Consider the following 17,704-nt stretch of genomic DNA (forward strand, 5'->3'; position numbering starts at 1 on the left):
CTGAGTGTAGACTATCAACCATATTAGCAAGCTCCCTACAGTCCATCACGGATGCATTAGCATGGGCTACATGAGGCATTTGCTCCATGAAGAGTTCTTTAAAAATAAAACAAGGATGTTGATTTCCCAGGAGAGTCGGCATGTGGCCCATTAGCTTCAAAGACCTCGTATTGCTGAGACCTGGTAAGGTGAGCAACTGTTTGGTGTGTTCAGATTCTGATAGTCCAAAAGTCTGTAAAAGGTGAGCTTTCAGCAATTAGTAGTTATCGCGTTCAGGCTGATCCAATCAGATGGGCCGATAAATATGGAAGATCATCTCTGGTAGCATATTTTGACTTTATGTTTAATGTTAAAGTACAAAGGGGCACAGGCTTTCTGGGATACAGATCAGAATCAGAATCAGGATTATTAACACTGGCCTATATATTGTGAAATTTGTTGTTTTGTACCTGCAGCACAGTGCAAAGGCATAAAAACAGCCCAAAATAAAGAACAAATAAATGATATAAAAAGGAATAATGAGGTATGTAGTATTCTTGGATTGTTCAGAAATGTGATGATAGAATGAAAGAAGCTTTTCCTAAATTGTTGAGTGTACAGCATATTACAGATATAAATTTGTTCAAAGCACTTTTGGATTTCTCTGTACTTTTCATTGGTTTATGCTGAACTTTTAAATAAAATCCTCAGGAGATTCCAAATGTTCCAATGCACAAGCCATTTTTTGCCCCTAAGTGATAGGTTAATCCATCCAGATGCTGTGTATTAGACCTTTACTCCTCTCTGTTTGATCCTTTCCCTTCATATATTGGCTTGGAAATTCTAATACATCCTAATAGGTGCGCTGGATGAGAAAAACAGCAAAGCATTAATTTTTCTTTGGCAAGGGCTCTCCAGCCGGCTCAGATGACCCCTTCTCCCGTCTTGAACCTTTCTCCTCTTCTGGACACCCTGCTCTGGTCTTTTGCCTGTACTGCCTCGTCTTATTACTAATTGTCAATGAGACATGAACTGTCTTGACTTTAACACTCCTCTCTCCAGTTCTAATTTCACTCCCTCTGAATGCACTGCTCTCTACTCTTTCCACACCAATCCCAACCATGCCACTAAACCCACAGAAAATGGGGTACTGCAGTCTGGCAGACTGTACTCTACCTTGCTGAGACCAGGCGACAACTCTCAGAAACTTCCTCTTACTTACTCATTGAACAGGAATCTACTAAGGAACACCAGGCTATCGTCTCCCACTCCATCATCGACCTTATTGACTCTAGAGAACTCCCATCTGCTGCCACCAACCTCATAGTTCCCTTACCCTGCACCTCCCATTTCTGCTTCCTAGCCAAGATCCACAAACTTGCCTGTCTAGTTAGACCCATAGTTTCTGCCTGCCCCATCACCACTAAACTCATGTCTGCATACCTCGACAATTTTTATTCACCCCTCCCCCACCCCCGGTTCAGTCCCTTCTGACCTACATCTGTGACACTTCACACACTCTTGATCTTTTCAATAACTTTAAATTCATTAGCCATTATTATCTCATTTTCACTATGCATGTCTAGCCCCATATACACCTCCATCCCCCATCAGGAGGGCCCTAAAGTTCTTCGCTTTCTGGCGGATAGGCACAACCAGATCTTGTCGACCACCACTCTCCTCCGTCTTGCAGAGCTTGTCATTACTGTCAATAATTTCTCCTTCGGCTCCCCCCTCTTCTTTCAAACAAAAGGTGTAGCCATGGGCACTTGCATGGGTGCCAACTATACTTGCCTTTTTGATACCTATGTGGAACAGTCAGTGTTCCAAGCCTACACTGACATCACTCCCTAACTTTTCCTATGCTACATCGATGACTGCACTGGTGCTGTTTCCTACACCCATGCTGAGCTTGTCGACTTCATTATCTTTGCCTCAGATTTACTTGGTCCATTTCCAACACCTCTTTCTCGATGTCTCTATCTCCATCTCTGGAGACGGTCTATCTAGAAATATCTCTCATAAACCCGCAGAGTCTCATAGCTGTCTGGACAATGTCTCTTCCCACCCTGTCACTTGTAAAAATTCAATCCTCCTCTCTCAGTTCTGACTCCACTGCATCTGCTCTCGGGATGAATCTTTTCATTCCAGAACTAATGAGATGCCGTCCTTCTCCAAAGGAAGAGGATGCCATTCCTCCACCTGCATCTCTTCCATTGCACACATATCTGTCCTCACCTCATCTTCCCACCACCACACTAGGGATAGTATTCCTCATATCCTCACCTACCATCCCACTAGCCTTTGTGAACAACACACAATTCTCTATAACTTCCATCACCTCCAACAGGATCCCAACACCATATACATCTTTCCCTCTCCTCCACTTTCTGCATTCTGCAGGAATCACTCCCTATGTGACTCCCTTCTTCATTCATCCCTCCCCACTGATCACCCTCCTGGCATTTACCCTTGCAAGCAGAACAACTGCCATACCTGCTCCTAAACCTCCCTCCTCACTACCATGCAGGGTCCCAAACAATCCTTCCGGGTGAGACAGCACTTCAATGTGATTCAGTTAGGATTATTTTCTATATTCAGTGCTCCCAGTGCGGACTCCAGTGTATCAATGAGACCCGATGAGAGACTGCTTGGCTAAGCATCTCTGCTCTGTCTGCCAGAAAAAATGGGATCTCCTGGTGGCCACCCATTTCAATTCTACTTCTCATTCCTGTTCCGAAATATCATTCCATGGCCTCCAGTACTGCCACAATGAGACTGCACTCAGGTTGGGTAGCCTTCAATCTGATACCATTAACATCGATTTCACAAACTTTTGTTAATTTCCCCCAATTTCACCACTCCCCATTCCTGTTTCCTTCTCTCACCCTATCTCCTTACCTGCCCATCACTTCCCTCTGGTGCTCCATCCATTCCTTTCTTCCATAGCTTTCTATACTCTCCTATCAGATTCCCCTTTCTCCAATGTTCTATCTCTTTCATTAATCAATCAACTTCCCTGCATTTTACTTCACACCCAACCCCTCTCCTGGTTTCACCTGTCACCTGTCACCTTGTACTTCTTCTTCCCCACCCCACCTTGTTATTCTTACTTCTCCGCTTCCTTTCCAGTCCTGATGAAGGGTCTTGGCTTAAAATGTCAACTGTTTACTCTTTTCCATAGATACTGCCTGTCCTGCTGAGTTCCTGCAGTATTTTGTGTGTGTTCTGATTTAGATTTCCAACATCTGCAGAGTTTCTCATGCTAGAGAAACACTAATGACTGTTTTTAGCTTCAGTCTTCATTGCTAATTTCAGTTACTAATCCAAAATTTGCTACTATTTGGTTCCAAGGCTAATCTTGGGTTGGAAGTGCTGCTGTGATTGGTTGAGTTTTCAGGGCTGAGGTAGCCAATTCAGCTCAGTTGCTTCATTTTTCTGATCAAGGAAGTGAGTGGGGTAGCAGAGAAAGACATCAAGGCATTAGAGTCTTGTCCTACCCTGTGATCTTGAGAATGCGGGTGAGAGACATGCAGTGGGGAATACTGTGGTTGGATTTCAAAGAGAGTGTTAATATTGATGATTAGGCTGAGGGTAAAGCCTTTCATTGCTAACAGGTCTGAGGATTGCATCAGTTCATTTGGAGAGCTGGGATAGGCATAAGCAGGCAGTGGGACAAGTTGATGTCATAGTGAGTAGATGTTCGTGACAGATAATCAAACATAGCTGATATGGCTCCCTGTCTGGTATGGCCATAGGAAAGTGAAAAAGCCCTGGGAGTGCCCTGCAATGATGTGTCACAGAAGCAGTGATCAGATTTCCTTAGTAGTGTCTCCAAGGAAGAGTAATAAATTTATCATCCTGTGTGTCTCTGATGTGGAAATCATAACAGGAGCAGAAGGGTGATTCATGACTTGTACCCAGCTGAGTTTTCAAGTATTGTTAAGCTCTCCAGAAACAGTTATTACCATGTTTCACTCAGAAGTAAAAATGGCTCAATATACTTCGAAAATTTCAGGAAATATCATCTGCATTTTTTTAAACATTGGAGCTGGAGGCATAAAACTCAAAAACCATGCTACCCACTCTTGCCATTCATATAATTATTCTTTGCTGCTGGTTAGCCAAGTTGGAAACCTCTGTTGAATTGCCTTACTCTTTATCAATACAGAGCATCTTGTGACGCTCAAACTGCCACCATATCTATCTTAGCAAACTCAGCAGAGAAAAGGGATTTTACTCAGGATATTTACAACGTAATTTAGTTTCAAACTGGAGCAGCTACCAAATGAGCCATTTCTCCCTCCACAGATATTATACTGTCTTATTTTTTTTCTTTTTCTTTCCTGTGTGCTTGTATTTCTCAGCATGGAAAGGAGCTTGCGAAAATTCTCTGAGGAAACCACTTTGTAAATTTTTTTCCCTGAGAATTATTAACCCCAAAGTTGTCAACAACTTATTTTTGGACAACCACAAGGTATCTTTGCCCTTTTCTGAATCTTGCAAACCACAAAAATCTCTTCAAAAATCTACATGTTAATCAAAATAAGCTGCTAAAAAGTTCAAAGTTCAATGTAAATTTATTATCATAGTACATATATGTCACCATATACAACCCTGAGATTCATTTTCTTGTGGACATACTCAATAAATCCATAATAGAATAATAACCATAAAAGGATCAATGAAAGACCAAATCAACAACCAGTGTGCAATAGACATACACGATGCAAATAAAAACATAAATAATAATAAAAAATGAGTAAGCAAAAAATATCAAGAATGTGAGACAGAGTCCTTGAAAGTGAGTCCAAAGGTTATGGAAATATTTCAATAATGGGGCTAATGAAGTTGAGTAAACTTATCCCAATTGGTTCAAGATCCTGAGATTGAGAGGCAATAATTGTTCCTGAACTTGGTGGTGTAAGTCCTAAGGCCCCTGTTCCTTCTTCCTGATGGCAGCAGCATGTAGATGTGTTCAATAGTAATGACAGCTTTACCTGTCTTGGACTTGGTCATATCGGTTACTTATTGTAGGATTTTCCATTCAAGGGCATTGGTGTTTCCATTCTAGGCTGTGATGCAGCCAGTCAATATACTGTCCACCACAAAACTATAGAAGTTTGTCAATGTTTTAGATGTCATGCCGAATCCTTGCAAACTCCTAAGGAAGTATTTGGTGCTACCATGTTTTCTTATAATTGCACTTACATACCGAGCCCAGGACAGATCCTCCAAAAGTTGTTACCCAATTGATTAAAGTTATTCCAGTGAAGTCATCTGTAGGAGGGATGCTTGAGCTGTCAGCAGAATTCCAAGGTGCCCTGTGATTAGAGATAAAGTGCTATGATTAGCTTTAGAAAATATAGTGAGTTATGATGCGATATGATGTGTTAACAAAGAATATCAGAACCTTGAATCATGCCAAGGTAAAACAAAGAATGAATTTCCGTCAGAAATATGGACTACCCTGTGTGAAGATATTACATTTATGCAAATGATAATATGTTTCTTTCTGGAAATTAATGGATTTCATGCCAGAATTACTGCATTCAAAACAACTTTAGGATAGAGTTGATTAGTTCATCTAAATGAATTAATGCTGGCAAATATCTTATAATGGACAGACGTTGTGTTAATATTCAGCACTGTAGTCCATCATGAGAGAAACGTAAATTGAGCATAGTAAATTTATGCAATTCATTTTTCATAACAAGCTCCAACTGTGTGTCTGCCCTGTGAAAACCCATACCATGTTTTACCTTGTCTTGGCTCAGTTTTCTCATCTGCTGTCTGTTAATAACATATATAATACATTGGTAATTTGTACATTGTATGTGAATCTTTTGGTGTGAAACAGGCCCCTCTGCCAATGGGAACATCATCTTCTGGATATTTCAGAATTTATATTTGGGGTCTGGCCTCAGTAATTGTCAGCCAGAAAGACCCACTGAGAATGCTGCTGTTCCTGAGCTTTCATTAGTAACTGACTAAGTAGAAAGGCTAACTCTAACTTCCACAAGCCATTCTAGTAAGTGTGTATTTTTATTATAATGGGAAAACAGCATTGTATCACATAGATGGTAATGAGTTCACATTAAACTGGCCTGCTGTTCAGACGTGCCTGTAGTATCACCTTGCCTGCTAAATGCAAATGTTGATTGTTATTACTATTCTCAGTATTTGTATTATTGTTATTAATAGGGGGTTTGTGTATCTCTGAAAGTTCATTTCGTTGTCCTGGTTCCACAGAACATCGCAACGTTCATCTGAATGTGGAATCAAACGTGAACCCTCCCATAAGGGGTATGTATGATGTCATTCCTGTGCACGTACTTGTCTTATGATACCATATGCAACAAATTCACATGATAATGGTTGAACCAGGAGGTCAAAACTCCCAGAACTGAATTCCTTTCACACATGTCTTTGGTTTATTTTCTAGATTACTGCTTAATCAGATAAATAAATGGGAAAAGTGAATATTCAAGCATGTATGTACTAACTAAAGTACATCATTTAACATTATGTTAATTTGAAACTGGTTGATAAAATTACATACTCAATGGGAAGTTTTAACACATTTTACTAAACAAGCAGGGGATGTCCAAATGATATTCCATGTATATTTTTAATCATCACCACATTTTGACCCCCTGGTGTGGATCATTGGTTCCAAGGCACACACCACCCCACCCATCCACCAAATGGTTGAGTTGTTGTTCACATAGTCTCACTGAATATAGAGATATAGAACTTGCTAAGGATAATCTTAAGGTGACTTAAAGAGACAGTATCCTTTAGCAGAACAAGGCTGCTGAAAACAGTGTTAAAAAAGATTGAATCTGTTCAACATGCAGTATCTTATTCTAGTGCTTAAGCCCCTGGGCAAACCTTCATCTGCTTTCTGTTAAAAAAAATCTGTTTATGTGTTGCAACATAATTCTTGCCGCCACTCAAATAAGAATAAAATGGTAAGCAATTTCAGCAGCAGGGCTGAGTCCTGGAAAATGCAGAACTATTTTAGTCCAAGATTGAGTACTTGAATCAGATTTGTATTTGGAATGGATCTACCTAAGTGATTGGAATTGTTCACTGATATTCTCTGACTGCACTGTGTTATTTAAAGGAGTGATTTAAAATGTATTGTATGTATGAAACGAGAATAGGTGCTGCATGAAGTACAATTTGAACTTAATTTTATGAACCAAAATATTTCATCTACAAGAAATACTGTCTCTTTATGACAACATGCCAGTATTGTTACTTGGAGCCAGCTTTTTAGATACAACAGATCTTTACAATCAGGTTTGATATTACATCTGTCTTTTAATAATGGAGGCCTTTGCTATTTTACTTGTTGACTGGATTTACTGTTCCATGAGAATCATTTTGCAATCAAGGCAACTGAAGTGGCTCGACTGACAGTGAGGTCCCAAAACAAAAATATACTGAAAATAGGCTGAAGTTGAACAGACTGAGTCATTGTCACATATAATGACTGATGTGCCTTAACGCCTTCTGGTTTGAACCAGAGCAGTGTGTCAGTGAACAGTGTCCCTGCTCTTCTCATTAAATGTCACTGTCAGTTTATCAGAATCATTTGTATGAAAAATAAATTTATTATACTGGAACTGTCATTCTGTATCTCCAAGTGTACCAGCTACATTTGAGAAGAAACTTCCGTGACATTTTGTCTGTAGTTGGACTTGTTTTCTCTCATTTGTTTTAACTTTATAGCAACATGTATTGTGTCCTATCAAGCTGACAGCAGAGAGGCAAATGGCACCTAGTTGCTGTTTCCATATCAACATAACAAAATATGTGTTTGCTATTTTAAAGGACCACTAAGCTCTAAAAGAGCAGGAACTATTTCATTCTATTGGTCCTGACACAATTTTCAGAGATGTTTTAAGAAAAAGATTTCCATGCTTTTGTTTCTGTGATAAATTTAACTAAGCAGCTTGTTGTTGATAATCTTTACTTTCTCTCATAAAGTAGAGAATAATGCTCAGAAAGACCTTTCATCAAACTGAAGACTCTATTGATGTGCTCTTTAGAATGCACACATATAATAGCAGTCAACACCATGAATATGGAACAACAAGGAAATGGCTGTGACTTTCCTTTATATGGCCTTTATGATGTTTTAAACCTCTGTATGGTTATGTAGAGTCTCCTTTACTAAAGTCCCAGTCTTCTTTTTATTCAAGTCTTCAGTCCAGGTAATGCCCTTGCATATCTGTTCTGCATTCTCTAGCCTCTTCTCTCATCTTCTAAATTTGAGAGTATGGAGGCCCTTTCTGCTTAATGTCTCATCAAAGGACAAACTCTTCATCTCAGGAAACAACCTCCACTGCACTCCCCCATCTCTTCCACGTATCATTTCTTAGGGTGAGGACACCAAACTGTACATAATGTTTCAGATCCTCTTGCTAAAGAGATCAGATAACTTTAAGAAAAAATGCATCATTGTTTTCTATTGTATCATTTCACCATTGTGGTAATCAAAAATGAAATTCTTGAAGCAGGAAGATAGTGGTTAATGCTTTAACTTCAGATTTTAAAAGGCTCGTGGATTGGTATGGTTGTAACATTACAGGGAAAGACCTATAGACTAAGGACTTTATTTACCAGATTGGACTGTAAGCAAAGATATGATCACAAAACTAACCAAGCATAAAAGATAAATCAATTAAAAAAAACCCAAAAAATGCAGATTCTGGAAATATGAACTATAAACAGAAGTTGCTGGAGCAAGTTTGGCAATGTCTTGCTGAGACAGAGAAAGAACGGAATTCATGTTTCAAGCTGATGAAGAAAAATATCATCAAAATTAAATGTTAGCTCTGCTCTATCTCTCCACAGTTACTGTCAGACTTTCAACATTCTCAGTTTTCATTTAGCTAACTCCTGTTCTTTGTTCAAACTTCTAGCATTATACAATATCATTTAACGATGATTTTTCGTTTTTTTGCCAGGTAATACTGCAGGAACTATAACTTTTGCTATCATTCTACATCTTTTCATAAAGTAACAGTAACTTGAAAAATGATGCTTTCAAGTCCTTTTTAATTCAACAATATAATACTTTTACTTTTCTGCATTGTGTTAAAACTTCCAGTTCACAATTCAAGCCTAACTAGAACCAATTCTGGAATGTACCTAACCAACATTGTGGAGCAATGCAGCATTAGGCTTAAACTGAAATCCAAATGGTAGACCACAGAGAAGTTCTATTTAGAGCTGATTTGAAATAGCATTGCCTGGGGATTAAATTATTACAAAGAGCGAAGTCTCTTGAGAATTCCATCAACTTGTTAATCTTTAATCAATGTCACCCTTCATTACTTTAAGGAAACTGGAGTCCGTTTTGATTCTAAAATTAAATTACTACTTGCTTTAACTCAGCATAATAGAGGAACTAGAGCTTCTTTTTTTTGGAAAAATGAAACATTGATCTCAGTATTAGAGGAATATATATAATTTTGGAGTCAGAACTACAAAGTGTTCACAATTCTGACATGAATAATTCACATTATTCATAATTTGCATTGTGCAATTTCCCCTGGCACCCAAATTTGGTGTGCTAATGACACTGCTACAAATTGTCAGTATTCTGAGATCTAATAAGATAGGATGTAATGGACTAGGCAAGCTTTTGGGCAGAGGAGTGAGGTGCAAAATTTTCTTGAGGTGTAACCAGTTTGACCATTCATCTCCTGAGTTATTTATGTTGAATTTTACCTTGACCAATCAGATGAGTCCTGAAAAAACAAGCCTCCTCCAAAATTACACATAATTAATTTAATTTGAGAGTTGCCAATGCAGGACAATGTGCAAAGTACATGTAGAGCAAAGTTTTATTTCTGTGGACAGTTTGATTGCAATAATGTGTCCAAATTATGGTTAAAAGCATTTAACAAGCATATACAAGGATTTCTATATTTGATATGAAATTGGTGTTCTTTTTTGTTTCTTAGAGCAGATCAATTTTCCATTTTATTTTATTGTGAATAGTGTAACTTTATACTTAAAGCATTGGATAAATTTATTATTCTTTATTAGATATTGAGAGTTACATATTGTGGTGAGCATTTGGTCTATATTGACAGAGGAGGATGCTTGTTAACTCAACAACCATTTTATTGTGATAAACACAAAGCAGACGGGACACCATAACCCTGAGAGTGAACCCAACCTGTCTCATACAGTTGGGGGAGGTGACCATCACACACCCTGGTTACACTTAGGGTGACCCACAAACACATAAACAAATACTGTATAACCCAAGCTAAAATATATGGATAAATGAACTGGAACTTCCCAGTAGAATCCCACAAAAGCATTTTAACACAAGGACAATAAACAGTGCTGGTCATCAGAAATGCAGGGGTGGGCTGTTGACCACAAACCCCTGGAGCATTGTATATTTTTATCAGCTGTATGTTAGAGAAAAATACAAATCAGAAATACGTAGCTAAAAGTGGTGTAATTTGTGATTGAAGGTGGTTGTGATTTGTAACTAAATTTTACATAATGCACCATAGAAATTAAAATTTGTCAGAAAACACAAAATCTATTTGGTCTTCTGAAGCTCTGTGGAAACTATTTTTAAAAGAGATCTGTTTGCAATAGACAATAGACAGTAGGTGCAGGAGTAGGCCATTTGGCCCATCTAGCCAGCACCGCCATTCACTGTGATCATGGCTGATCATACACAATCAGTACCCCATTCCTGCCCTCTCCCCATATCCCTTGACCCCGCTATCTATAAGAGTTCTATCTAACTCTCTCTTGAATGCATCCAGAGACTTGGCCTCCACTGCCTTCTGGGGCAGAGCATTCCACATTTCTACCCCTCTCTGGGTGAAAAAGTTTTTCCGCATCTCTGTTCTAAATGGCCTACCCCTTATTCTTAAACTGTGGCCTTTAGTTCTGGACTTACCCATCAGCAGGAACATGCTTCCTGCCTCCAGTGTGTCCAATCCCTTAATAATCTTATATGTTTCAATCAGATCCCCTCTCATCCTTCTAAATTCTAGTGTATACAAGCCCAGTCGCTCCAATCTTCCAACATTAACCTTGTGAACCTACGCTGCACTCCGTCAATAGCAAGAATGTCCTTCCTTTGCAACAGGTTGATTCTCTACCTTAGATGCTCTACTGTAAGCTGAAAAGATTTGTGCAGGAGCAAGCATTGCTGGTAGTGAGAACTTATAACCTTCAGCTTGACATCAGTGACATCACCAACTAGAAACCAGGAATTGGAATTTTTCCATGGAAAAAATGGAGAATTGTAGTAGTATCTTGAAGAATCTTTTTGGATGCTTATTAAAAATGGTATTGGCAGCAAGCTAGCTCTTTGAAGTAGCAATGCAAACAGTTCCACCTTGCGTATATTCCTCATAGCTTTCTCATTTTTTTCTTCTTTTTCAAGTGTAAGTCTAATTCTGTTTTGAACATTTTCCATGTTCCATTTGCCTTAATGGAATGAAAGACAATAAAGGGAAAAGATATCCTCTGATGCTGGAAGTACAGCTACTATATGACAGTATTTGTCTTTCCAGCATCAGAGGGTATATGTTCCTGAAATGCCCAGTTAAGGAAATGAAGGATCTCCATTTTGATTTTGCTGTTTTGATCACAACATCTGATAGACACATGATGGACACAATATGCCAGTAGACACTTTTACCCAACTCAATCATTGGGCAACACCTCACCCACAATGCATCATATTATGATCTCTGTCTTAGTAATGAAATATATGATGCTGAGGAAGTGGGGATTGGAAGTGATTGAAAAAAGCAGGAAACACACACAAAATGCTGGAGGCACTCAGCAGGTGAGGCAGCACCTATGGAAAAAAGTACAGTCAATGTTTCAGGTTGAGACTCCTTTAGTAGGACTTCAACCGTTAATGTTATTTATATAGATGCTGCTTGGCCTGCTGAGTTCCTCCAGCATTTTGTGTGTGTTGTTTTGATTTCCAGCATCTGCAGATTTTCTCTTGTTTGAGACCAGCAGGAAATGTGGGACTGAGGATTTGTGACGATGTAAACCAGAGAGTAAGGAGAATTGTCTGGAATTGTGGGGTTATTGTCAATCAGGATGGAGTTACATGGTGGGGCCAGTTAAGTTAGTAAGTAATTTACTTCATAATGTATTTGGTAACAATAAGAGGACTAATAATATAATTCACCAAGATGGGAGGATCTATGTCCCCCAGAATCCTCTAAATCAAAGCTGAATGCAGAAATCACATTGATTTTTCCAAGTTGTCCAACACCCAGTGGTGTCAGCTAAAGATTGCCATTATTAGAATCAGAATCAGGTTTATTACCACTGATATATTTGATGCGAAATTTGATGTTTTGTGCCAGCAGTATAGTAAAAAGTATGACTAAAAATTAAATGTAATAAAATTACTATAATCTACAAAATGAAAAAATAGTGCAAAGGAAGTAATAATAAGGTAGTGCCCACAGGCTCATGCACCATTCAGAAATCTGTCATTGCAGGGGCTGTGGTGGGGAGACGGAATAAGATGCTAAGTCATTGAGGCTCTTGTATTTCCCCTCCGATGGTAATAGTGAGAAGAGAGTATATCCCAGATGGTGAAGGTCTTTGATAATAGATGCCACTCTCTTGTGACAGCACCACTTAAAGACATCCTTAACAGGAGGGTTATATCCATCATGGAGCCATTATGTTATTCTTCCTCAGGGGAAAAGAAAACATTTTCCAACTGCAAGTACTAGAATAAAAGTCTTTTATATTATTGTGTTTACAGGTAGCTATATAAATACAGGTGTGGTTGACAGGGGACATCCCATGTGAGCAGTATTGATCCGAAAGCTGACAGTGCATTGCCCTGATAATTATGTCTAATTGAATTTAATTCTCAGAGATTCAGGTTCCCTGCCATCCACAGCATGTAATTTGTTGACCATTACCAATTTTTCACAGGTTCCTGGCTACATTTACTGAATTAACATCAGAATAAAAGTTAAAAACTACATCTACACAGTACAGCACTTTGGGATAATGTTGGTGTCAGGGAAAGGGTCGATATGGTAATTCAAGGCAGGAATAATTTCATTAGGAAAAAATATGGGTTAATTAATGAGTGCCATTACAGATCTATTAAAAGCATTTTTTCTAATTATGTGATGGGGGTCCTTGATGAAGAAATGATTGGATTGGTGGTTAATGTTTATACGGGTTTTCAAAGCATGACTTTAGCAAAATCAGTACAGGGACAGTGATTGCATTGTTACAGAATAGGCTAAGAGAGACTGGAAAGGTCAAGCAACAGCTTGTGGGAGGAGAAACACAGTTAACTTCTCAAATTGGAGACCCTTCATCACAACTTTCCCCACAAATGCTAACTGACCTGCTGAGTGTTAACAGCATTTGCTGCATTTATTTCTGATGTCCAGCATCTACAGTTTCTTTTTAGCTTCAGTGTAATGGCCAAGTGCCTTTCAAATTGAAGGGAAGTATAAGATAATGAAGACCCACATATCAGTCTAAGGTCTATTCTTTTCTTTATAGCAAGGAGGACAGTTAGTGGCATACTTCAATAGATCCAATTGTGGATTAGGCTAATGCATGTTGAGTATAGTAGAACAAAGAGAACTTACTATCACATTTTAGTCAGGAACCTGTGACAATTTAAACAAGATATTGTAACTTAAAAATGAATAAGATTACAGTTATTCCTGGGAATATCTGTAAATAAATTCCGCAAATTAACCACCCTATAGCTAAAGAAATTTCTCTGTATCTCTGTTTAAAATGGACACCCCTCTATCCTGAAGCAGTGCCCTCTTGTCTTAGACTCCCCCACCATGGGAAATATCCTTTCCACTTCTACTCTGTCTAGGCCTTTCGACATTCAAAAGGTTCCAATGAGATCCTCTTGCATCCTTCTAAGTTTCAGCAAGTACAGACCCAGAGCTATGAAACGTTCCTCGTATGATAACCCTTTCATTCCCAGAATCATCTATGTGAACCTCCTCAGAACCCTCTCCAATGCCAATACATCTTTTCTTAGACGAGAAGCCCAAAACTGTTCACAATACTCAAGGTGAGGCCTTATAAAGCTTCAGCATCACATCCCTGCTCTTGCATTCTAGACCTCTTGAAATGAATGCTAACATTGCATTTACCTTCTTCACCACTGACACTACCTAAAAGTTAACCTTTAGGTTGTTCTGCACAAGGACTCTGAAGTCCTTTTGCATCTCAGATTTTTGGATTTTCTCCCCATTTAGAAAATAGTCTGCACATTTATTTCTACTACCAAAGTGCATGACCATGCACCTTCCAACTTGTATTTCATTTGCCAATCACGTTTCCATTGGGGCAGGGTGCTCATCCTCCCTCTCAGCACCCCCTCCCCCATTTCAGGCTCTTCTAGGGGTATATCTCTGTAAGTCTGTCCCTAGTTTGTAGGGTATCTTCCTCCCATAAGTTGGATTTGTCCATAAGTCAGAAACTGCACAAAAAACACTTGCTATTTTAACCATACTTCAAAAGTATTATAATGAATGCCATCAAAGGAGTAGAAGAATAATAAGAAAGAATGTTTGTTAGAAGTTAGCACGTACAAACAAGCTGGATGAACTCAGCAGGTCGGGCAGCATCCATTGAAACAAATAGTTAATGTTTCGGGCCGAGTCCTGACGAAGGGTCTTGGCCCGAAATATTGACTGCTCATTTCAACGGATGCTGCCCGACCTGCTGAGTTCTTAACTCAGGGATGGCCTGAAACTGGAGGATTCGTTTTAAAAGTAGTTAAAGAATCAGAGGTGACATGGACATTATTTTTAATATTTGTGAACAGAAATAACATCACAAAAAAATGGTGGAAGTACATTTCAAAGAGAAATTGGATAAGTATTTGATGGAGAAATTAATTCTGAGGATTTTAGAGGAAAAAAATAAGATGAATGAGATGACTTGAACAACTCTTTATAAGCTGATGTTGGCACAATGAACTGAAGGCCCTCCCTTGGTGCTGTAGCATTCTGTCTTTTTATAAAGTTGGCTACTATCGCTATATTTGAAACACATGCTGCGTTATTCATATTTACATTATAATGACATTAAAAGTGATATGAGCCTGAAGCATTCAGGAGAAGCACATTAATCGAGTTATATACAATACTGATGTAAGAACCATTCTGATTTGATGTACACCTATGCCCTGAGTGGGAGTTTCAGCTAATCTGCTTAAATTGCAGCTTTTTACATTTATTCTACAACTGGCCCACCAAACAAAATGCTGTGGTTGGAGCTTTTCCACAGCAGGACCATTATTTTTCATTTTGTGAGCAGGAGGATGAAAAAAGTCAATCAGGAATACCAAAATGCAGCAAATATTAGAAATATACATGGGATCAATTATTGTGTTGAACAAATCTGTGGGCTTCTACTGATCCACTGCAAAATTTCCAATACTCCCAGTGTATGCATGTTCAGTTGGAAGACAGTTTTCTATCTCCCCAGCAACACTTGAAGTAGACTCCAGCATATGATCCAAATAAATCTTTCTCTTCCCTTTTAAGAACTTGTTAAAATACAGTCTTGCATCATTTCTCTACATTCACTTGGGAAATCAATATTTGTCTACAGAAGCACAAAGAATAAACAATATAAAAAAATTCTGGAAAGATTTTGTGCATAAAACAAATATTTATCCCCTGGAATAATCTCAAAATTATTAATCTACGCAAGACAATTCTGCAATGTGACAGAAATATAATAAGAACTCACTAACAGTATTAAAGGGTAGAGAAAAATGCGAAACCAAGAACATTTCTCTGATCATATTTGGAATTTGGAATCTGGGAGAAAAACAATAGAAGTCTTGCATTTATGCAGCAGTTTAGACACCTGCAGATATTCCAAAACCAGTCAAAGTTGTTTTTGAAACATAATTAATGGTGTACTTTGATATTTAGTATCAGAGTAATTTGGTCTTCAAATATTCTTCTAGTTTTCTCAGATTTCTGTCTGCCTCCTGTCCTGAAGGAATAAAGACTCCACGGACAGTGAGCATCTCAACCAATCAACAATCCTGTGTGTATGTATGAATCTGGCCAATAAACAGCAACAGTAGCAGTCTGTCCAGTCATTGAAATATTCCTGCTTTTGCCATTGCACATCCACTTCGCAGTTGCTAGTAATGGGACCTTCGGCTGTTTCCCATGTCCTCATTAGGAATGTTGAAGAGTCCTACAAAAATTTCATTTCACGCCCTGCCCCGCCAGACATGGTTTTGCCTCAGTACTGCTTCAAAAAGGAATTTAATGAAACCTTTCTTTCGGTTTAAGGTGTACAAAAACACTCAAGCTTAAAGCAATGATTTTGCAGCAGATTCATTCAAGGCAGTGATTTGTTTAGAAATTTGACTGACATAATGGCACTTTTGGCATGTGCTTGCATTTGTATGAAAAATATAATATTAATTAAAATGGAAATGTACCATGCATGATTAAATCTGTGGCCTTCATTCTTGGCTCCTCTGTGCATGTGATAAGTAACGTGGAATATTCCACATATGTTCAATGGCCCAAATGCTCATCATCCTGTGGCAGATTTTCAGTGAGCTTTCAAGACCAACTCCTGTAAAAATTATGGACAACCTCCCTATAGGGCTCCTAAACCAGAGCTTGGAACACATATCAGAAAAGCCCTCTTTAAGTAACTTACCCTAATGTTTCTCTCCAAGATTCTACCAAATCTCACTATCACCCATGGTAGCAATACTTACCTTGCCAAGCTTGTGACCTTTCCCGCCGCTGACTGTAAGGAATTGGTACATTCTCCCCATGACCATGCGGGTTTCTCCCAGGTGTCTGGTTTCCTCCCACAGTCTAAAGACATACCCGTTGGAAGGTTAATTCATCATTGTAAATTGTCCCATGATTAGATTAGAATTAAATCTGGGGGGGGGGGGCTGGGTGGTCCTTGCTGGGTGGCTTGGCTCAAAGAGCCAGGAGGACCTACTCTGCATTGAATATATATAAAAATGAATAGATAGATAGGTAGATCAATCTAAAGTACCTCATTTCTGACCAGTTGATCTGTTGTTCAAATAACTTACCCCTTCACCCATTTTAAGAATGCAATTTGTAAGATTTCTTTCTCTAGGACTCCCTTGCCAAAGTACACAAAAGCTTAAAATTTCAGTCTATCCTGACAATCTACAGTTATATTACACACAGTACACAGGACACCACTCATTATTTATTTTGATTTATTGAAATACAGAATGAAATAGGTTCTTCCTGATCTTCAAGCCACGCCGCATGAAGATCCCCCAATTTAATCCTCACCTAATCATGGGACAATTTACAGTTAACCAACCAGCCAATAGGTCTTTGGACCGTGAGAGGAGACAGGAGCACCTGGAGAAAGGACTCCTTACAGGGAGCGGCGGGAGTTGAACCTGGGTGGCCTGTACTGTAATGCATTGTGCTAACCACTACACTACCACGCCACTAATTACAAGGCTTGTTTCATCAAGTTCAAGTTCTTCTAGGGTGCATCAAAACCTGGTATGGAAGTTGTCCTGTCCAAGACCGGAAGAAGCTGCAGAAGATCGTGAACATAGCCCAGCACATCACACAAACCAATCTTCCATCCTTGGACTCACTTTACACTGCACGCTATCAGAGCAGTGCTGCCAGGATAATCAAGGACACGACCC

At 38.9% G+C, this 17,704-nt stretch overlaps 1 protein-coding gene across 1 annotated transcript in view; it reads left to right on the forward strand.

The window, feature by feature from the left end:
* The window catches only part of LOC132397626 (protocadherin-9-like), an 89,639-nt gene that overhangs the window by 575 nt on the left and 71,360 nt on the right, over nt 1-17,704 (forward strand). Inside the window, exon 2 of the mRNA XM_059976403.1 lies at nt 6,184-6,285. Coding sequence (XP_059832386.1) covers nt 6,184-6,285 — 102 coding nt within the window. The remainder of the gene's footprint in view (nt 1-6,183; nt 6,286-17,704) is intronic.

This window comes from Hypanus sabinus, chromosome 8 (genome assembly GCF_030144855.1).
Source record: "Hypanus sabinus isolate sHypSab1 chromosome 8, sHypSab1.hap1, whole genome shotgun sequence".
NCBI classification, from domain to species: domain Eukaryota; kingdom Metazoa; phylum Chordata; class Chondrichthyes; order Myliobatiformes; family Dasyatidae; genus Hypanus; species Hypanus sabinus.